At 40.4% G+C, this 23,120-nt stretch overlaps 2 protein-coding genes across 8 annotated transcripts in view; one reads left to right on the forward strand and one right to left on the reverse strand.

The window, feature by feature from the left end:
* The window catches only part of LOC307030444 (up-regulator of cell proliferation-like), a 93,023-nt gene extending 92,864 nt beyond the window's left edge, over positions 1-159 (reverse strand). For 4 of the 5 annotated variants that reach the window (XM_079666880.1, XM_079666876.1, XM_079666879.1 and 1 more), the window contains exon 1: positions 56-116. The gene's annotated coding sequence lies outside the window, so the exon portion shown is untranslated. Of the gene's footprint in view, positions 1-55 lie in introns of all 5 variants that reach the window. The other variant, XM_079666878.1, reaches the window with a different exon arrangement.
* LOC307030445 (ras association domain-containing protein 7-like) lies at positions 153-21,953 on the forward strand. Of its 3 annotated transcripts, none has more exons than XM_079666883.1 (5): positions 153-252; positions 7,098-7,200; positions 9,868-10,500; positions 19,228-19,487; positions 21,189-21,953. In XM_079666883.1, the coding sequence occupies exons 2-5, from the start codon at positions 7,098-7,100 to the stop codon at positions 21,231-21,233; spliced, it is 1,041 nt and encodes a 346-aa protein (XP_079523009.1). In that variant the 5' UTR covers positions 153-252; the 3' UTR covers positions 21,234-21,953. The 3 variants fall into 3 exon arrangements, with proteins under 3 accessions (XP_079523009.1, XP_079523007.1, XP_079523008.1); XM_079666881.1 differs by having other exon boundaries at positions 157-252; positions 21,184-21,953; XM_079666882.1 differs by lacking the exon at positions 153-252 and adding an exon at positions 6,577-6,857 and having other exon boundaries at positions 21,184-21,953.
* The last annotated feature ends 1,167 nt before the right edge of the window (positions 21,954-23,120 follow it).

Here is a 23,120-nt window from a genome sequence, read left to right on the forward strand (position 1 = left end):
ACATAATTATAGTTTCCTCTGAGGTGAAAGTGGATGTGTGAGTCTATTTAATTACCTCCCGCCATTTCCAGAGTGACATCACTTTTCATGCAGCACATCAAGAAAGGCTGCATTCCTCATCTCCACTCCTCCTCTTCCTCCTCCTCCTCCTCCAAAGTGTCTGTAGGTGCGTTTTTCTGTCACAGCCTGAATACACAAGAGTGAGAAGGAGAAAAAAACATCAATGAAACTGAGAGAAGCTTAAACTACAAGGTAAGGGTTTTTTAATTAATACTGATGCTTATTTCCTTCTCTTAAAAATATAAATGTTATTTCTTGTGGGATGGGAAATATATTTTTCAAAAGTCCTTTTTGTATGTAATGAAAAGCATGACTTATATTTTATTGTGGCTCCATAAGATTAAATCTAGAACAGAAGGGCATTCCAAATACCTTGATTTTGGATTTATTCAAAAGGATGTTGTGCATGATATACTTGAGGTTATAACTATGTTGCAGACAGTTTAACACGATACAGATATAAGCCTGGGAAAAGGTGCACATAAAATCAAGCTAACAAAACAAGTTGAAAATAACCATTTGTGTAAAATACCAACTATAATAATGTCTTAATTTAGAAAAGATGTATTCAATTGAAAAAAAATCAAAGCTAAGCATTTACGTATTTACGTTTACAAATAAATTCAATACCTCAAACGAAACAAAAATATTCAAATGAAACTAAGGAGGTTTATTTCTATCATTATAAATGTATAAAACACATTTTTATTTAAAACCGAAAAGACATACATTTCCTAAATACTTCCTCAGGCTTCACATTACATTTGTTAACAGAAATATTTAGAAAATAAGTGTCTGATCCTCAATACAAAGATGGTTTTAATGATAGTTTCCACAGGAGTTCACTTTGATTATCTTATTTGTGAAAGGGAATTTGAACAGTGGGAGAAAACAGAAAGCGCTTTCTGATTTTGTTTCTTCATGGTTTATTGCACTTTGATAAAAGCGTTGGCTAAATGTAATGTTTTCATGTCCTTTGGCCATATTACGGGATTGATTAAGGGCTGAATACTGAAGGCTACATGCAGCTTAACAAACAGGAGCTGTAGTTTCTATGATTATCTGGTGTTGACGATACTGACGGAGAGTTTGAACAGTGGAAGTAAACAGAGAGTTGAGGTATTTGTGGGTGGAGTCTGAGTCCTGCAGGAATGTCAGCGTGTTTTGCCACATTCCTGCCCTAAGCAAACCTGAGTGTCTTCTTCTGCAAACACACAGAAACTACACACACACACCTCACTGTCACACACCGGTTTCCTTGACCTAAATTTAAACCGGCCTGAGGCGTTAAGCTGATGAAAAATATGTGGTCCAAGTTTATATACACAGAATTATTGCTGTTTCACTCGGAAAGTATTACTGTAACTCTAGTAGCCAATGCATTTACTGAGTGTGCAGACTGAATGCATATTATCTGGTTTACACTGAGTTTGTTATTGAATAACTCTACATTGTTACAGTATGGCTGTGAACTGTGTGAAAATACTTTTACATAATGATTCACAAATCAGAGCGCAAGCATTATAATTGGCCACAGGGTTAAGTGTGATTTGGACAGGAATGGAGGCAGGAACTTTTACACATGTGGATACCTGTGTGTATCTGTGTTTACTTACTAAGTCCCTATTTAATCGCAAACTGCTATTCCCAGGCTGTTGTTTTTTCCTTTATATTATCTGTGAATAGTTGATGCTCCGTGTGCCAATTAAAAGGATGCTTTGTGTCTTGTGTGTAGGCTAGTGTGTTAATACAAAAAACACATGAGAGTTTGAAGATGAATATAATGTAATTTATACAACAGCAACCACAGAATATATGAATATTTATCTATTAAGATTTAGAAACAGTTTTAAATATCAAAAGCTTGACTCCATTGTTACAACAAAAATATTGCATTCAATAGTTTAACCTCCACTAACATTATACACAGAGGTGAAATAATTACTGACACTAAACTGTAAAAATACTCTTTTACATCTACTGCATACAAAGTTTCACTGTGCCTAGATATTACATCCTTTAATAATATGTTACTGTTTATTTATAACTTGTTTTATATTCACTAATAATGTGAATCCATAAAGTAAATAAAGCTGTCAGTTAAATGTAGGCTAGTTGAGTATTTTAAGTAAATGTTTTTCTTCTGCACTTAAACTGAAGTTTCTAAAGGGTATAATATCATTACTTAAACGAATAAATATGTAAGCAAACACAAAATCCCAATTTAAATAACTGATAGACTTTTTCTGTTAGACACTACAATCACGCAGACAGCGCTGCAGTGTTGTCATAGCAACCACACCCTCCACTACACGGATATAAAGCCTAAAATATAACAAGTTCAAAATAAAGATTAAAACAAAGGAAACATCTCCATACCTATCGTGAAATAACGGTGGGAGAGGTACTCAGATGTTGTCATGCACTGATTCGCTAGCTGAATCGACCGTTGATGTCCGGTGATCCTAGGAAGAGCAGCTCTCCTCTGGCGCTTCCTGTACCACACCATTTACCATGCCATCAGGAGAATTTGGGGTTCAGAATCTTGACCCAGGAAACTTTGAACGCATGGGCCAGGATTGAGACGTCAGAAACGTCATCAGCCTTCCAGCCTCGCGTGAGGCAGTCGCAATTTTTACAGGCTCCCACTACCTGTTAGCATCTGGCATCTGTTAGCATAGATCTAGCTCTCCGGCTTAGGCTCCATCTATGTCCATCTATGTTCCATCTTTAACGCCATTGATCTGTGGAGGATCTGCCGCGGTTTGAGGGCCTGCCGTCCACCCATTTCTGCTTCTGCTGGTGGTGGTTCCCACGGCTGAAGGCCGCTATCCACCTGCTGTTAGAGGCCTACTCCCACCTGTTGGGTGCTACTGTGCGGGGGAGGCCTGGTCTGGAGATACCGCGGAGAAACCGGAGTGTTGCCACACTGCTGATTGCCTATTTCCTTGCTGCTGTCCTGACGTGGTTTTGCTTCGGGAACATCGTGGATGCTGTTGAGCTGGACTGGGAAAATGGCAAATGTCGTGTTTCTGCTGTGCCTTTTTTTGACTGTGCTGGACAAGGAGAAGTTCGCTAGTCTTCCTGACAATTCTGCTGGATGCGGGTCCGTTCTGCCGCCCGCAGTGGACATCCCCTGTACAGGTTCGGATGGGTTGCACAAACAATTGCTAGTTGCACTGTCGCGGACATTCATTTCGTCAAATGTCTGTCTTTCTCACATGCCTGCCACAATGGTCCTTCAGAATTGTTTTTTGAACTCTAATCTCACTTTTGCGAAGTTTGCTGGTGACTCTAGAACAGCTGAAAATGTATGTGTGTTGATTAAGAGGAAAAGGTGCTTGGTATTTTTATTGTTGTTACTATCAGGAAATGTACAGCCAAATCCGGGTCCACCTGGTAGTTTTAGTCAAATAGCTACTCCTGCTGATTTTAGTTCTAGATCGGGGTTAGGTTTAATTCATTTAAATGTGCGCAGTCTGTTACCTAAATTAGATTTTGTCCGTATTTGGGCGAGTTCAACTGATGCTGATGTCATTGTCTTATCAGAAACGTGGCTAGACAAATCGATCTTGGCCTCTGACATTTACATAAATGGTTACAATGTATATCGCACTGACCGTCCTAAAAAAGGTGGTGGCGTTGCCATTTATGTCAAAAATAAGTTTTGTGTAACAAAAATGGTTTCCAAATCTGTTAGTAAACAACTAGAATTTTTAGCTGTGAATGTCGAAGTAACAAAGGGTCAACAGGTCATGGTGGTGGGTTGCTACAGGGCCCCCTCGGCTGTCAAGGACTCCTTATCTTCATTGGCAAAACTGTTATCTCAACTTTCCTACAAGGAAATAGTGCTGCTTGGTGATTTTAATTGGGATTGGTTAACTTCTGTGTCAGAGGATTTTAAAAACCTGTGTACCTCTTTGAACATTACTCAGATTATAGACAGTCCTACTCGCCCAAATATTAAGTCCCCAAATAAATCCTCCTTAATTGATCTAATTTTAACAAATGTTCCATATAAATACTCATCTGTGGGAGTATTTGCTAATGATGTGAGTGACCACTGTGTTGTAGCCACAATTAGGGACACTAAGGTCCAAAAAGTTAAACCACGCATCATCACAAAGAGAGATAAAAAACACTTAGTGGAGCAGGGTTTTTTACATGATCTGTTTGATTTTGATTGGGGAAAAATCGATCTGTGTGCTGATGTAGAAACTGCATGGTCTTATTTTTATCTTGGTTTTATAAAAATTATAGATAAACATGCACCTCTGCGTAAATTTAGAGTGAAGGGACGAAACAATCCCTGGTTTTCTGCTGAAATGTCCAGTCTCCTTCATGAGAGAAACAATGCCTGGGCAAAGGCTAGGAAATCAGGCTCAGAGGTGGAATGGCTACGCTTTAGGCAGCTAAGGAATAGCTTTACTTCAAATGTCAAAAGTGCTAAGTCAAAGTACTATTTGTCAGTTACCACAGAAAACCTGAATAATCCTAGTAAATTTTGGAAAGCCATAAAATCGATTTCCACTGGTGATATCCCAAATGAGCTACCTCCGTACCTCACCACAGCATCTGGCATTATATCAGACAGGGCTACTATGCTAAATTGCTTTAATAAGCATTTTGTCTCTTGTGGCTCTCTGTTTGATTCTGTCACTGACTGTGCTTCTGCTTCTGTGAACGCTCCAGTCCTTGACTCTGAACAATGTGGTCTGGAAAACCTTTTCAGTTTTACTCCTTTAACTGTTGGTATTGTCCATGAAGCTTTATCCAAGTTAGATCCTAAGAAACCGGCTGGCCCGGACAACGTAGAACCTTTCTTTTTAAAGATAGCTGCAGATTTTATTGCTCCACCTCTTACTTCTCTTTTTAACCTCTCCCTCAGCACAAATACAATTCCTAAAGTATGGAAGTCTGCTTATGTCCTGCCTCTACTGAAAGGAGGGGAGGCAACTATTTTAAATAACTATAGGCCAATCTCTAAATTGTCAGTTTTGGCTAAGGTGCTCGAACGACTTGTGAGTGAACAAGTAAAGGAGTTTTTATGTATAAATGATATCCTGTCTAAACATCAGTCAGGCTTCAGGAAGAAACATAGCACCATCACTGCAACAATGAAAGTGGTAAATGATATTACTAGTATGCTAGATAATAAACAGAGTTGTGCAGCTCTGTTTATTGACCTTTCCAAAGCGTTTGACACCGTTGATCATCGTGTCTTAAAACAGAGGCTACTCAGTACTGGCATATCCAGCCATGCAGTGGGGTGGTTTGTGAACTACCTCTCTGAAAGGTCCCAATGTGTTCACTTTGATGGGCTGTCTTCTGAGTGGTTAAACATTGCTAATGGTGTTCCTCAAGGTTCTGTTTTAGGTCCACTTTTATTCTCCATATATATCAACAGTTTAGGTGAAAATGTGGATGAAGCTACTTTACATTTTTATGCGGACGATACCGTGATGTATTGTGCAGGTCCCTCCATTCAGGAGGCGGTTGTTAAATTACAGGCTGTTTTTAACATTATTCAGACTCAGCTCTCTGAACTAAAGCTTCTTTTAAATGTGGATAAAACCAAGATAATGCTCTTTTCAAAAGCTAAAAAGTCACCAGAGCCTGTTTTAGATATTGTATCAACGCAAGGAACAAAACTTGAAGTTGTTGCCTGTTACAAATACCTTGGTATCTTGCTTGATGACTGTCTCTCTTTTAAACTTCATGTCAATAACCTGCTTAAAAAACTGAGGGTTAGGCTAGGTTTCTTTTTCAGGAATAAGTCCTGTTTCTCGCTTGAGGCCAGGAAAAGGCTAGTCACTGTGACCTTTTTACCTGTGCTGGACTATGGTGATCTGCTGTATATGAATGCACCTGCCAACTACCTAAGCAAACTAGATGCTGCGTATCATAGTGCTCTGAGATTTGTCACTAACTGTAAAGCACTTACTCATCACTGTACATTGTATACCAAGGCAGGTTTACCATCACTCACTGTACGGAGGCTCAGTCACTGGTACACTTTTATCTATAAAGCTATGTTGGGCAAACTCCCGAATTATATCTGTTCATTGATAAAGCAGAAAGTTGCAAGCAGCTATTGTCTGCGATCACAGGATATAGTCTTGTTAGATGTGCCAAGAGTAAGGACTGTCTTAGGTAAGACAGCTTTTATGTGCGCAGCTCCACTTGCTTGGAACAGTCTACAGGCAAAATTGAAATTGAGCATTTTTATTTCTTTGAATGTATTTAAGGCATGTCTAAATGAAATGCTTTCTGACACTCTGGGTATTTGTAAATGTTGAATATGTAAATATGATATCCTCTGTTGTTTGTATGTTGTTTTTATGTTTCATGTGGAACTAAATGATGCAGGTCTCCCTTGTAAATGAGATCGATGATCTCAAGGGACCAATCTGTCTAAATAAAGGTTTGAAATGAAATGAAAAATATATGAACACAATCCTCCACTTAGTGCTCTGTGTGACAGGCGGCTCTCCTGATTAAAAAGCAAAAATAAATACATTTCACGAAAACAGTGATCTGTAAGCTAGCTTGGGAGCTTCTAAAATTAGCCCATATTATGTAAGATAAAAACTATCAAAAAAAGTTATTTAGCGATGGTAAAAAGAACAGGATTCACACAGAATGTATTTGATAATATGTACAACTAGATAAAACAATAAAAAAATGTTTAACTACAATTGAAAACGTATTTAAAACATGTTTAAGACGGACACAACCCACCTCTCTGTTAGCCGGACACAGTTTAGAGCTGCACGCGGCGCACGTACGTACGTACGGTAGGTGACCAACTGACAAACCGTCACATCTGGCCAAATAATGTTTGTTTGAACATTTTCAATATCAATTTTAAATGTGTGTGTGTGTGTGTGTGTGTGTGTGTGTGTGTGTGTGTGTGTGTGTGTGTGTGTGTGTGTGTGTGTGTGTGTGTGTGTGTGTGTGTGTGTGTGTGTGTGTGTGTGTGTGTGTGTGTGTGTGTGTGTGTGTGTGTGTGTGTGTGTGTGTTTGTCTCCCTGCAGATGGAGCTGAAGGTGTGGGTGCAGGGCGTGGTCAGAGTGGTGTGCGGCCTATCAGAAAACACTTCCTGTCAGGACGTTGTCATAGCACTCGCACAAGCAATCGGTAAGGCGCATTTCCACTACACGGCCTCGCTCGGTATGGTTAGGCCTTGTTAGGACTGGCTCACTTTATGCCGCATTTCCATTACAGTTTAGGAACTGAGGCAGTAACTATAGTAACTTAGTGTAGGCGGAGCCGTGACGTCATCTTCAATGAGAGCCCCAGAAAAACAAAACAGCCGTTAGCTGTTAGCACTCAGAGCTCACAGCTCCTCATATCTGTTCAGAAACTAGACAACAGTTAAACAAGTACAAACCACAGACTGTCTGTGTCATGGCGGGTACAGTCGCTGGTTTATCTATGTCTGTAGGCCGTTGTTGTGAGTGTGGACGGTCGGAGCATTTACAACGTTAGCTTAGCCAATCTCTATTTAGAAAACACGCATTTTAAAAGGTTTTTCGCCTGCCGTCTGTCTGCAGACTTGTCAAAACATTAATTCATGGTTTTTACTAACTGGTATCAGTATGTTGTTAGTTCGGAATCATTTTGAAACGTGTATTACAATTAAATCACGGTCAAATATTTTCATCTTGTTGTAGTTGTAGCCCCCTTGCCAGCAATTCTCCCTGTAGTTTAGCATACTCAGCCCGACTCAGCCTAGTTGCTCCTGGCCCTAGAACCACGATTTTATGGGGCCAGAAAAACTGTGAGGACCCGCTAGCCGGTACTAGGACAAATGGAAACGCAACCAAAACGGGCCCCGCACGGCTCGCACGCTTAAGGCGAGACACGGCAGGCAAAAACATAGTTTTTCAAGTACTGGTAAATTTAGAGATTTTTTGCTATTTTGATTCTATAACATGTTTTCTTTCAGGCTTTTGGAAGGAAAACGTAAAAAATACACATTTAAGTGTTTATTTGACTATAGTTTGTCTATTTGCGTCTGTAGATTTCTCCTAAATTCACCAAAAGTTAGCATTCTAACGTAACATAAAGTACCGCGACCGCTGTTTGCACCATGTCATCACAGATATCGTTGGAAAGCTCTGTCTCTCCTGCATAATCTCATCGGATCCAAATATGGTCATTTCCTTTATATCAGCAACCAATCGTGAAAGTACAAAGGGGTCTTAAACCAAGAAACAAAATCTCATTGGCTGGTGTCAATTTCTGATAACGTGATTTGTTCAGATGCATCACATGGTGTGCTAAAACTCTTCCTGGTTAGCTTTCCACTAGAAAAAAACTTTCACAGAGAAGACGACAACAATTGTCACTTGCACGAAGCAAGGTTATACAAAAAACAAATGACCGCGAACATGGAATACCTTCACGGAGTGCGTCGATGCGCAAGCTTTCATCCAAGGAACAGGAGGGTTTAGCTAGCGCCTCACTGCAATCTCAAGGTCGTTTTCTCAAAATGAGTTTTTTCTCCTACTCTGAGTTCGAAATGTCAACTTCAGTAGCACGTAGATACACCAAACCTTTCAGTCATATTCCTATCAATATTATGAAGGCTTTTACCGAAGGGTTTGTTCATATATCATTCATAGCCTGAATCATACAACATTGTATACCTAAAAACATGGCGCAAATTGATATTTTAGGGCTGTTGACAATATTTTCTGATTTATGGAGTGATAAAAAGAGATATCCAATATCCCTTCTGTAAAAGCCTTAGATACTAATATGACTACAAAATGAAACAAGAATTTTGAACCTGGCTTTATCCAAAGTTCAGATTTCGATTCCTGAAATGTGTTAAAATATGTGCATATTTAATGAGATAATGGATAATTTGCATATTTAAACATGCTATTTCAGAAAACTTCTAATACAAAAAACAATTGCCTTATTGTAAGTAATTAACTGGAGAAATTTCTAGCTGATACCTTTAAGTTAAAAAAATTACCCTATTCACCTGGGGTGTCTCGCCTTAAAGCGAGCTCCGCGCTGCAGTGGAAACGCGCCCTAATTTAGCTTGACTGTCTTTAAACACATAGTTTCACAATGTGTTTAAAGACAAACTATTTAGTGTTGTTGCAATAGAAACATCTAGTTTGGCTTTACTTTGTAACGTGAGCCTTTTAAATGATGAGTAAGTGGAATTAGGGTTCAGTTTTGGGTCAGGGATGTTGTATGTTGTAAATGTATTCTCTTTTTAATTTATTTTAATTTGCAAGTCTGTCGTTCCTGGAATAGGGATCCCTTCTCTCGTTGAGTTTTCCAACATTTTCTCCAAATTATCTGTGGGGTTTTGTGGAAGAACATCTTTGTCTGATGTGAGGGTCTAAGGAAAGAGGGAGTCGTATTTGTATTCTCTGTAAACTATAATGCCCCCTGACACAAATGTAGAATGTGTGATGTTGGGCTTTATAAATGAAACTTTGATGATTGATTGATTGACTCAAATCCAGCACCAGACACTTTTTACGCTGCTATGGACAGTCTTGCAGTAATGCACATTTCTCAAAGTTATTTTTACGACTGTTATTTTGTATATATTGATTGCTATGCTTTTAATTATGTCTAAATGTGTGCATAGGTACAAATGTGTCTGTTGATTGTGTAAATACATTTTTATACATATTTTTATATATCTTTGTTATCGTATTCGTGATTGTGGGAAACAGTATTTCCATCTCCCTGTCTGTAACACAAACTGAAAGATTGACAATCAAGTTGACTTTGATTGATTTATTGTTTGTTTGTTTGTCCTGTGTCCCGCAGGTCGGACAGGTCGTTATATTCTCATCTTGAAGCTTCGGGGGACAGAGAGGCAGCTGGTTTCAGATGAACGTCCTCTCCAGCACTTGGCTCACCTGGGGCAGCAGGCGGCGGAGGTCCAGTTTGTTCTGCGGAGGACCGGCCCCAGCCTCAGTGAGGGTAAGGAAACCCCCACCAGAGAGGGACGTTTCCCCCTGCACGGACCCCCAGAACCAGAGCCGCTTAAACGCAATGACCCACACAAAGCTCTCAGCTTCAGCCTGGGTCCTTCCACACATCCCAAGAGGAGGAAATCAAACAGGGAGTGGTCTCCGTCGCCCCGAGCCTCCCCAGAACCTAGAGCCTCCCCAGTCTCTTTCCTGGACCCTCCCTCCTCTTCCTCGTCCTCCAAAGAAGAGGTATTCAAGCAGATCCTGCAGCAGCAGAGGAGGCTGCAGGATCTGGACTTATGGCTTGAGGCTCTGGAAGGAGAGGCCGAGGTGCTGGAGAGGACGTCGGACACAGTTCCCAGTCTAACTCCGGCCCTGGAAGCAGAACTGGAGGAGCTGGAGCAACGTCTGAGGCAGAACCAGGACGACCTCAAGCACAGAGAGCAGTGGGAGCAGCAGTTACAAGAAGAGATGGACAGAGAACAAGGTAGGACTGCAGCTAACGATCATTTTCATTACTGATTGTTACATTCCTTCCTAAATTAGGGGTACAAAGGGAAGTAACAAAATATAAAAAATGAACCGGGAGAACAAAAAAGAGAGAGGGCCGATTAACAAAGTAAACTTGTGACAAACAAGAACAACTTTCTCCTAAAAGAAAGTGATTCAAGTACTCAATACAAAAATAAACTGGAGCACATATCCTCATAATGAACAAAACGCAAGTTAAACTAACAGGTCTCACACAGAGACCCCACACCACACATGCTGCACATGTCACACATGCAGCCCAGAGGAGTAACACTGTAAACACGCCACGTAACACTTTTTCGACTTGCTGGTCTAGACTAGGAGATAATCAAACTTTCTCAGGTGTGATGGAAAATCACTTGATTCCTGTTTCTTGTTCCTGTGGTATGTGCAAAAAATAGAAAATATCCTTCAAATTCCAACTGTTTTAATAAAGCATACTACACAAGCATCTTCTTTTACCCTTCCCTCACATAAAAAAGTTAACAATGTATTCAAATATTTTTATATCACTATTCAATCTCAATTGTTTTATACTGTTATATACTTATTTACTCTAGGTTAAAACCATGTGCATTGTAAGTTTGGTAAGACTTTCAATATATAAAATGTAATTAAGAATCAGAAGTCGTCCTCATATGCTTTACAGATTTTGCACAGCCCTCATTCACAGCGGCTCAAATTAATATATTCCACTAAGCCACATTCACACCGCAGGACTTTCCCTGGTACTTTGGTTCTTTAGTTCCGTTAGTACCAATGATGTCGCGTTCACACCGCCGGGACAACTCAGTGCCGGGAACTCTTTTGGCCATTTTCAGTCCCTGCTAGAGAGGTGGTACGAACCTGGTGATAAAAGAGTGCCAATTTCTATTCTATTTCTATTGGCTGGGCGAATTGCAAACCACACCCCGTTAGACTCAATTATTTTTGTTAGGCAGTCATTTTTTTCCTAGCTACAAATCCACACCTAAGCGAGTAGTTTTTTTGTACTTTAAAGCTGTTATGACCACACGTACTACAACACCGGAGCGGTGGAATGATGAGGAAGTGTCGGCGCTTCTGGCAATTTACTCTGAGGACGGGATGCAGCAGCTTCTACAGAAAGCAGTTCCCAACTCCAAATGTTTTGAACGATGTCCGCAAAAGCTATTTGAGCGGAGTGATGCCGTTATTGTTATGTCTTGACTGTGCAATAAAACAAACAAACTGGCGAAGCTTTATTTATTGTGTCCCACCCCAAATTTGCAGAATAGAAGAATGTGAGAGCAGACATGTGTCGGTGGTTGAATTTATCTACAATGTTGCAACCTTGTGAAGCAATGGCAGGGGCAGAAACACGTCAAGTCTTACACACATAAACACAAGTCATTTATCATGTCATTTGTTTTAGATAAATAAGGGAAAAACAACAAACAACGGTTAATGTCCTTTTCCAAAATCAGCCTGAGGGGGTAATATATAACAAATACATAAAGATAAAGTCCATTGTTATAATGGGGTATTCTTTTTGTAAATGACCCTTATAACCCAGCCTCATGGTGCACATGATTCTTTGCTTGGACATTTTGTTGGTTTGAGTCATTTGAGCTCGGATTCTAGTAGGGACATAAAGTAACACGTATCTTAGGAAGATATGAACTTCATCTTGATGAAGTTGATGCTGAATTCAGTATTTAGTAGATAATCATGTGACACTTTATCTTTACACTACGGTCTGTCTGCTGAGCCAACCTATTATATATATATACAGGACTGTCTCAGAAAATTAGAATATTGTGATAAAGTTCTTTATTTTCTGTAATGCAATTAAAAAAACAAAAATGTCATACATTCTGGATTCATTACAAATCAACTGAAATATTGCAAGCCTTTTATTATTTTAATAATGCTGATTATGGCATACAGCTTAAGAAAACTCAAATATCCTATCTCTAAATATTAGAATATCATGAAAAAGTATACTAGTAGGGTGTTCAACGAATCACTTGAATCGTCTAATTAACTCGAAACACCTGCAAGGGTTTCCTGAGCCTTGAAAAACACTCAGCTTGGTTCAGTAAACTAAATCACAAGTATGGGGAAGACTGCTGATCTGACTGCTGTCCAGAGGACCGTCATTGACACCCTCCATCAGGAGGGTAAGACACAAAAAGAAATTTCTCAAAGAGCAAGCTGTTCACAGAGTGCAGTTTCAAAGCACATCCACAAAAAGTCTGTTGGAAGGGGGAAATGTGGCAGGAAACGCTGCACAACCAAGAGAGATGACCGCAGCCTTAACAGCATTGTGAAGAAGAGTCGCTTCCAGAATTTGGGGGAGCTTCAAAGACAGTGGACTGAAGCTGGAGTCCAGGTATCAAAAGTCACTGTTCACAGACGTGTCCGGGAAATGGGCTACAATAGCCGTATTCCCATGGTCAAGCCACTTCTGAACTCAAGACAACGGAAGAGGCGTCTGACTTGGGCTAAGGAAAAGAAGCACTGGACAGTTGCACAGTGGTCCAAAGTCCTCTTTTCAGACGAAAGCAAGTTTTGTATTTCATTTGGAAGTCAAGGCGCCAGAGTCTGGAGAAAGGCTGGAGAGGAGCAAAATCCAAGTTGCTTGAAATCCAGTGTGAAGTTCCCACAGTCAGCGATGGTTTGGGGAGCCATGTCAGCTGCTGGTGTTGGTCCACTGTGTTTCATCAAGCCCAGAGTAAATGCAGCTGTGTACCAAGAGATTTTAGAGCACTACATGCTTCCGTCTGCTGAAAAGCTCTATGGAGATGAGGAATTCATTTTCCAGCATGATCTGGCACCTGCCCACAGTGCCAAAACCACCAGTAACTGGTGTACTGACCATGGCATTACTGTCCTCCATTGGCCTGCAAATTCCCCTGACCTGAACCCCATAGAGAATATGTGGGGTATTGTGAAGAAGAAGCTGAAAGACACCAGACCCAACAATGCTAATGAGCTAAAGGCCGCTATTGAAGCATCCTGGGCATCCATAACACCTCAGCAATGCCACAGGCTGATTGCCTCCATGCCACGCCGCATTGATGCAGTAATCCGTGCAAAAGGATTCCCAACCAAGTACTGAGTGCATTAATGGACATTTTCAAATGTTTGATTGTGTTTTGCTGTTATAAATCTTTTTTTTTTACTTGGTCTGAGGAACTATTCTAATTTTTTGAGATAGGATTTTTGAGTTTTCTTAAGCTGTATGCCATAATCAGCAATATTAAAATAATAAAAGGCTTGCAATATTTCAGTTGATTTGTAATGAATCCAGAATGTATGACATTTTTGTTTTTTTAATTGCATTACAGAAAATAAAGAACTTTATCACAATATTCAAATTTTCTGAGACAGTCCTGTATATATATATATATATATATATATATATATATATATATATATATATATATATATATATATACACTGAACAAAAATATAAATGCAACACTTTTGTTTTTGCTCCCATTTTTCATGAGATGAACTCAAAGATCTAAAACATTTTCTATATACACAAAATAACAATTTCTCTCAAATATTGTTCATAAATCTGAAAATATCTGTGATAGTGAGCACTTCTCCTTTGCCGAGATAATCCATCCCACCTCACAGGTGTGGCATATCAAGATGCTGATTAGACAGCATGATTATTTCACAGGTGTGCCTTAGGCTGGCGACAATAAAAGGCCACTCTGAAACGTGCAGTTTTGCTTTATTGGGGGGGTCCGGGGGGGTCCGAAAACCAGTCAGTATCTGGTGTGAGAGTTAGGGTTAGGGTTAGGGTAATGTTGTGAATCGAGTGGCCTGTGTTCGTCGTCCATAACATACGCCTGCCCATACCATAACCCCACCACCACCATGGGCCACTCGATTCACAACATTACCCTAACCCTAACCCTAACCCTAACCCTATCCTACGAAATACCAAAATGAGAACAGATACAACAGATACAACAGTGGGAGGGCTACCAAACAGAACCAGAACAACAAAAAGTACAACACACAGTACAAAATGAATACGTACCCCACAAACAGAAACATTCATCAGGAGAAAAAACAAGTCAGAGGATCCAGACTTTGTATTGAAAGCACACTGCATCCACACCATCATTAAAACTATCCATCATCTCAAAAACGTGTCGGAGGAAGATCCTCCACCAAACATAGCCAGAATGACCGAACACCTTTCCACGGTCATCAAGCCGGCTTCTCCTCGCCCCGACACCCAGGCCCTGATTGAAGGCAATGCAAAAAATTGGTCTTTTACAACCATGTTGATCCTACGTGATCATTACACAGATGAGATGGAAGCCCAGGTAATCAAATTAAATGCATTGTCCACTTACCACTGGCAGAATCCACTGGATTTGGCTTCATCCTGGGCCAAGAGAAACCTTGGACGCCGTCTACAGGATGAAACACTGGAACAGACTGCGGCTCTGTTGACGTCTCAGATCGTTGACCGAACAGTAGCCACACCTGCACAGCCCGAACAGAGTGTAAGGCCCAGGGCTGTGGGTCCTTCTGCAAGTACAAGTGTGGCACATATACATGCTCCACCTGCACACATCGGGTCCCCCTCACCTCACACATCACCCACAAATACTGTGAACACTACTACCACTATGACAGACCCAAAGGGTGACTGTCCACCTTTAGTGGATGTTGAAACAGAGTGCCTCATTCCCCCCAGCACGGTACTTACCCCAAATGCTCCTCAATCACAGAGGACTAGACGGCTTCCTAGCTTGAACGCGAGGGGCAAGCGGGTACTCAATTTGACACCTCAGCCTCCTGCTCACTTTCCTCCTCGTCCTTTCAACCAATGTGTGGTCACTGAAGAGGATTCTATTTTCGATCTGTCGCTGGAGGAATTGGAGGACACTCTGGTACCTACAACGCTCCATCAACAGCCTAATTGTCCCGTCCTTGCTCGGTCCCCAGTTGCGACACGCAGCCTCGGCACGGCAGTACAGAGTCAACTGCAAATGAAAACAGTGCGGCAGTCACGACCCACACTACCGGATCCAATGATCCCTACACGCAGACCTACAAAACACCTCAACACAGTCAAAAAATCACAGGACTGGGGTTTGAGTGTCGGCAAAAAATGGTTAATAATGGGGGACTCTAATTTAGCACAACTCCCACCATTCACCATACATGATCTGCAAATTGACAGTTACCCGGGGGCTACTTTCAGACATGCCGAGGCCATTATTAAAAAGGCCACCCCTTCCACTGTGGTGGAAAAGGTCATCTTGGCATTTGGACTTAATAATCGATCAAATAAAGTCAAGCAGACCTCCGTAAAACAGCTGCAAGCAGCAGTCCGAGCTGCTAAATTGAGGTTCCCACGGGCAGCAATATGGATACCTGTTATCAATTACTCACACTTTCTGCCACATCATGAACAACAACAATTGATCCATTTAAACGAGTACATCACACAGCATCAAAACATATTCCAAAGCGGCCAAACGTGTCATTTTGGACCGAAAGTGATAATGTCCACTGGACTAAATCCACCGCGGGACACATGCTTCAACACTGGTGTGAGCAGGTAAACTAAATGTCCCCTCAAATCTGCCTGTACAGGAGGGGAATAAAAACGTTTTAATATTAGCTAAACACTTTACATTGACTCCCCAGCAGATCACTCTCTTAAACAGGTGCCTTAATTTCATCCCCACTAAAGGCAGGAACAAAAATATTATCCAGCAAGGCAGATAGGATTTACAACAGTACCACTGAAATTAGCAATATATTTTCAAAACAAAAAAGAGTCTGACCCACCTCCATTTACTCCCAAATCTGACTGGGTTCCCTCTGCTGGTACACTTCCGATGGAACTCACTACTCTCATCGGCTGATATCAACCATTTTGATAGCAGCTTCCAGATGTATCGGTCACAACCGAACCTCAGTCCAGAGGAGACTGCAGCACTGAAGGAGCTTAGCAACAATAAGAAAATAATTATCAAACCAGCCGATAAGGGTAGTGTAGTATTGGTTATGGACCGGGAGCAATATCTATGGGAGGGATATAGACAATTATCGGACACAAATTATTATTCTAAATTGGACAAACCCATTTATCTGGACACAATTAAATTAGTTGACAAGATTTTACAAACACTATATGACAAAAAATGCATTAATGCTAAACAAATGAGGTTTATATCAGGAACCTCTGAACCCAGGGCCAGACTATTTTACATGCTCCCGGAAATACACAAAGAAAGACATAAATGGTCCTTACCTTATGAAATTCCTCCGGGCAGACCCATTATATCTGATTGTAGCAGCGAGACTTACCGCACGGCTGAGTTCATAGATTTTTTACCTCAATCCTCTTTCCATCATCCACACAAGCTATTTAAAGGATACCTATGACTTCTTAAGCAGAATTAAACAACTCAATATACCTCATGACGCCATGTTATTCACGATGGACATAGATAGCTTATACACAAACATAGACATCCAAGAAGGCATACAAGCCATAAAAAACACATTCCATAAACACCCTGATAAAAAAAGACCAGACAAGGAATTATTACAATTATTGGAGATTAATTTGACACGGAATGATTTTGAATTTAATGGAGAGTTCTTCCTGCAGATTAAAGGTACTGCTATGGGAAAGAAGTTCGCTCCAGCCTATGCGAACAATTTTATGGCAGAGTGGGAAACCTCTGCCCTGTCCTCCTGCCTAAAGACTCCCACATATTATTTCAGATATCTGGATGACATCTGGGGCGTGTGGTCTCACTCAAAGGAGGATTTTGATCTATTTGTCATCACCCTGAATAACCACAACAAATCCATCTCACTAAAATCCATCACCAGCTACACCTCAGTGGATTTCCTGGATTAATTTCGATAAAACACACACATTGGATGCTAAAGTATTTTTTAAAGAGACAGACACCCATGCCCTTCTCCACAGAACAAGCCACCATCCTAATCACACTTATGCGGGATTGGTTAAATCACAGCTTTTGAGGTTCCATAGAATATGTAGTAACAGAGAGGATTTTCCAAATGGCTACCAAAACGCTTTTTGGAGCATTGATCTCTAGAGGGTACACTCGTTCTTTTCTAAAAAAAAATGTTAGAACGTTTCAACAGACGAAACCCATTTTGGTCTCCTCCAAATTGCCTTTTATCACTATATATTCCCAGTCAGCTGTTAAACTAGTCAACGTTATTAAATCCAACTTTCAAAACATTATAGGAAAAACTGACATTTTACAAGACCACAGTATGATTGCAGCATTTAGGAAAAACAGAAACCTGCAGTCTTACTTGGTCAAAGCAAAGATACAACCCGTGCTGACCCCAACATCCAGGGGTCACAGGGATTTTTTTCAGCAACCACTCTGGTTGCGCAGCAAATACAACAACAATGTTTATAAAACACAGTATCTTGGCAGCCTACAATCTAAAAACGGTGTATACATTATTACATGTAAACGTTGTGGACTACAGTATGTGGGTGAAACTGGTAACACAATTTTTATACGATTCACTCAACATAGATATAACATGTTGAGAAGAAAAAACACACTTACTCCATTAGTTACTCACTTCCTGCTCCATGGACAACGATGGAGAGTGCATTCGATCCTGCCGCCGATTCCCGGTGACAGGATTCCAAACTTCTAACGCCTAACCCTAACCGTAACCCTCACACCAGATACTGACTGGTTTTTGGACCCCCCCAGACCCCCCCAATAAAGCAAAACTGCATGTTTCATAGTGGCCTTTTATTGTGGCCAGCCTAAGGCACACCTGTGCAATAATAATGCTGTCTAATCAGCATCTTGATATGCCACACCTGTGAGGTGGGATGGATTATCTCGGCAAAGGAGAAGTGCTCACTATCACAGATTTTTTCAGATTTGTGAACAATATTTGAGAGAAATGGTTATTTTGTGTATATAGAAAATGTTTTAGTTAATCTCATGAAAAATGGGAGCAAAAACAAAAGTGTTGCGTTTATATTTTTGTTCAGTGTATATATCATGTACAGCGGGTGGGCTTTATACCCCCTCCCCCGTGTAGTTCTTCTTCTCTCGTTCTTTTTTGTACTCGCCGTGAAGTGGTTTTGCGCCCTGCCAGTAAACCCAGAGAAGAAGAAGACGAAGTGACGTCAGCGTAATCTTGCCTCAGGGAAAGTACTGCGGTGTGAATGCGATTGGCACTAGCCCCCTGGCGGATTCAGTGCCGTGGTACTTTAGTGCCGGCACTAAAGTACGGCAAGTCCTGCGGTGTGAAAGCGGCTTATGACTATAGTATGTCATGAAAACTGTTTTGTATCAACTGTTTTTTGTTTCCCCCTTTTTCTTGTTGCTGAAATGATATTTTTCACCCTGTGTGGAAGAAATGAAAGTGATGTAATATGTTGAAAGTATCAATGGAGGCTATTCAAACCCTCAGTAAACACATGTGGAAAAGAAAGGTTGAAATGATTCAAGTGAGACTAAGTCGCTGCTTGAACAGAATCTTTTTGTTTGATTGCATGGACTCATTTACTTTTGGGTATAACCATGTGCACTGTGAGTTTGGTAACAGTTACTTTGAGTATTTAAAAAATGTAATTAAGAATCAGGAATGCTCCTAATATATGCATTATTTATGAAGTTTGACTAATCGTTCCCGCTTTAACTGTTATCAACAGATTTGCACAGTCGTCTGCACCAGATCAACTCGTCACTGGACGATCACAGTTATCAGATCGAGGAGCTCCAGTCCCAATCTGCACATCTAGAGCAGGACATCCAGCTCCGAGCCCAGAAACGAAGCTCTCGGGCGGACACTGTGCAGCCGGAGGAGGCCCTGAAGCAGGAGCTGCACGTCCGCCTGCAGCAGGGAGCAGAACTGGAGGCAAAGCTGTCACAAACACGGAGGGAAATACAAAATACTCAAACAAGGCAGCAGGTAAAACTCCTCCATCTTCCAATAACCAGCACTGGACAAGACATTTACTCACGTGCTGTATTTATAGTATTTTGAGGCCTCTTCTAAACTTTCCATTTCCATTCATGGCATAAGACTTTAGTCAAAATAAAGTGTGTGTGTTCATGGTATAAACATGTCCCCCAGAGCCAGAGGTAGAATAAGTATTAAGACCTTTAAGTAAGAGTTGTAATACTAACTTGTAAAAGTATTCTTTCTCAAGTAAATCTGCTTCCAGTAGAAGTAAACTAAAAGTACCAAAAGTAAAAGTACTTCATGTGTGTAATGGCCCATTTCAGTATCATGTATATAACAGGCCTGGATATGATTAATGATGCATTGTTCCTCACAGCTGGTAAATGTGGAGCTAATTTGATTTACTTTGCTGCTGGATATCTAAACATACCGTTTTATAGTTTATTTATTAGTTTATTTATATTTTTTACAATATTGGCTATTAAATGGAAACTACCTAAAATCTGTACTTGAGTAAATGTAGTGTGTTACATCATTTGGGTCTACATGCCCAGTGCAACATGGGACTTTCCATGTGATGTGGACTATAAGGTGGTGCAGTGAGGATGTGATTTTGTAGTTTGTATCCCAAAGTTTCCCTCCACAAAAATCCAACAGGTTTTTTCCATTGGATTTTGGATTAATGCAGAACAAATCTCAGTGGCAATCCAATGTTTATGATACTTACACGTTTTGTTCAGCAGGATAATCTCCACATATTGACACTACTCATTTAGACACTTTTTAACAACGGCCGTTTTTAGACTGGGGTACTTACTAGGGATGTCCCGATCACCTTTTTTTGCTCCCGATCCGATTCCGATCTTTTGATTTTGACAATTTACCGATACCGATTTTTCCCGATCCGATCTTTATGCAATATATTAAGAGAAAAAAAAGCATTCAAGTTGTCCCTTAAGGTTATTTTTTTTATTTAAATTGGATATTCTATCCAACATGGATATAGCTTCTTTTTTTCACAGCAGCATTGGATCAGTTCAGTTGTGCAGCATTGGATCAAAACAAAATAAAGCTTTCAGTACTCGTTAGCTTACTGCTACAATTAGACACTGCGTCCTGCCCACTCTGTTGCCAGATTTGAGAGAAATAAGCAGGTCTATGAAAACAAGCCCCAAAGAAGCAACACATACATGATGTTGTGTAATTTGAAACCAAAACTAAGGCCTCAGGATGACTTTCAGACTTGAATATGGTCATTTTTGTTTTGTAACATTGAATACAAAATTTAAAAAAAAGTATTTAAAAAAAAAAAAAAAAAAATCCCGATCCCCGATTTTTTTTCTCCCGATTCCGAAAATCACGTGATCGGCTCCGATCCCCAATCATGTGATCGGATCGGGACATCTCTAGTACTTACTGATGTATTTTATGTTGTAGAATTAAAATCTCTTCAGCTTTTGTTAACCACAGAACTTATTTCAGGATTACAAACGAAAACAAATTCAAAAGTACATTGCCTTCCAAACGAGGGATGGAAAAGTTATAAAATGCAGACTCATGTCAAGGGACTCATTCCTGCACCACGCTATAAAGCCTTGTCCTTTAAAGACTGTTATCATTTCTGAAGGATTAAACGTCTCTACCAAATGCATTGAGCTCAGCGTTGGTGCTGTTGGTGATATAATGTTCCTGCATGTTGTAGGGCAGATGGGAGATGATGGAGGAGCTGAACAAGGAGCTGAGGCAGTGTGAGCTGCAGCAGTTCATCCAGCAGGCCGGCAGTCCTCACCTAGACCAGACCTCCTCACTGCCCGGCCCTGAAGGCTACCTCCGCAACGCTGGGATCATGGAGTAGGAGTCTGCTGCGTCGGATTATTTGAAGGAATTAATGAAGAAGTATATTGAAGGGATTAATGAAGAAGTGTACAGATCAGTCTGTACTGAGAAAGTCCTGCTTTCTTGCTTTTAATAAATGCACATATGAAAGAAAGAACTGTGAAATAAAATGAAGTTAATTCCATCGTCAGCTGAAAATGTGTTTATTGTCTAAAGAAACGAAGAAAGAACTACTAAGATATAAAATTGAACTGCAGGACATAATGGAGGCCTGTTCAGTGTGTGTGTGTGTGTGTGTGTGTGTGTGTGTGTGTGTGTGTGTGTGTGTGTGTGTGTGTGTGTGTGTGTGTGTGTGTGTGTGTGTGTGTGTGTGTGTGTGTGTGTGTGTGTGTGTGTGTGTGTGTGTGTGTGTGTGTGTGTGTGTGTGTGTGTGTGTGTGTGTGTGTGTGTGTGTGTGTGTGTGTGTGTGTGTGTGTGTGTGTGTGTGTGTGTGTGTGTGTGTGTGTGATAAGCCAATCACTGCCAGTTTCTTTGAAAAATAATACATATTTAAGAAAAACATGTCTTTAAAAGCATTTGAAATTATATTTTGTATTTGCTTGTTTTTATTATTTCATAAAGTCTTCATATAATGCATTGCTCACTTGTTATTCTTTGTGTATTCCTTCATGCTCACATAAGGGCGCCACAGTTTAATTGAGAGGTGTAGGTCCTATGTAATATCTCTCTGCAATGTGATCGGATCAGATGTACTCTGATCCACCTTCGACCTGATCGTGAGCTCTTCCTCTTTCTCTTGTGTTGTGTCCTCCAGGTTACAGCGTGTAGCTTGTATTACTTTGCACTGCCAGCGTTATCAACCTTTACCTGACAAAGGAACTGCTTTAAAGATTTCGAATGAACACTGATAACACTGATTCAGGCGAAAAAACTAACCATTTAGATTATCAATATTTGTATTTATTGTATCAGTTTATTTGGCAGGGACGTTGCACAGTAAACACTTAAAACATGAGATGTGCCAAGTGTAACTACGCCGGATTTAGCTTTGAGCTCATTTCCATCCGCAGTCCCTCACATAAAACATTAAGAAAATGAAAATTACAAACATAGCAGTGCAAATACATAAAATGCAAGAAAAGTGCAAGATAGTAGAATACCCAAGTATATATTTGAGTTTATCCAAAGAACACATATTTTTGGAATTAACAGCGATGTTTGGAGCTGTGAGGACCTGCTGGCTGTATGAGAGCAGCCGGTCTGCTATAAAATCATTACTCTCACTGCCAGAAGATCGACACAGGTCCGCACTGCAGGTCTAACCACAATAATCCCATTTTTTTTAATTCCAATTTGGCGATATCTATCTAACTATAAAACAGAATAACTGGGGCCAACATTTAGTGAGATGTTAGTTGCTACAGTATGTAATCCTATTGAGCATGTACTCCTTGTTTTACCCTGACACGCTCCTATAATTAAAGGACCCTGCAGAGAAATAAAACTCAGTCTGTTTGTTATTTTGCTAATCTGGTTTAGAGAAATATCATTCACTCTTAGTATTTAGATTCCCATCCAATCAGGTCAAGTTACATTTTAAATCTCCTGCTTGGCCTCACATGGATGTTGCTTCTAAGGTTCAGAGCGTCTCTGGGGCTGCTAATGGGATCGTGTAAATCCGAGAATAGTTTAGTACATGTTCTTCGTTACGCAAAGGTCTCAGGATCCCACTGAGATTATTACCCGTAATCCTTTATTTTCTCACCACGCTGTACCTGTATGAACTATAGTTCAACTGCACAT

The sequence above is a fragment of the Notothenia rossii genome (assembly GCF_949606895.1).
Source record: "Notothenia rossii genome assembly, chromosome: 2".
Lineage (NCBI taxonomy): Eukaryota > Metazoa > Chordata > Actinopteri > Perciformes > Nototheniidae > Notothenia > Notothenia rossii.

What these genes read in the sequence shown, in the direction of transcription:
- LOC307030445 (XM_079666881.1), top strand. Translation starts at nt 7,098, where the DNA reads ATGGAGCTGAAGGTGTGGGTGCAGGGCGTGGTCAGAGTGGTGTGCGGC. An exon ending in AGCACTCGCACAAGCAATCG is followed by an intron (nt 7,201 to 9,867) that starts GTAAGGCGCATT and finishes TGTGTCCCGCAG; the next exon opens with GTCGGACAGGTCGTTATATT. An exon ending in ATACTCAAACAAGGCAGCAG is followed by an intron (nt 19,488 to 21,183) that starts GTAAAACTCCTC and finishes TGCATGTTGTAG; the next exon opens with GGCAGATGGGAGATGATGGA.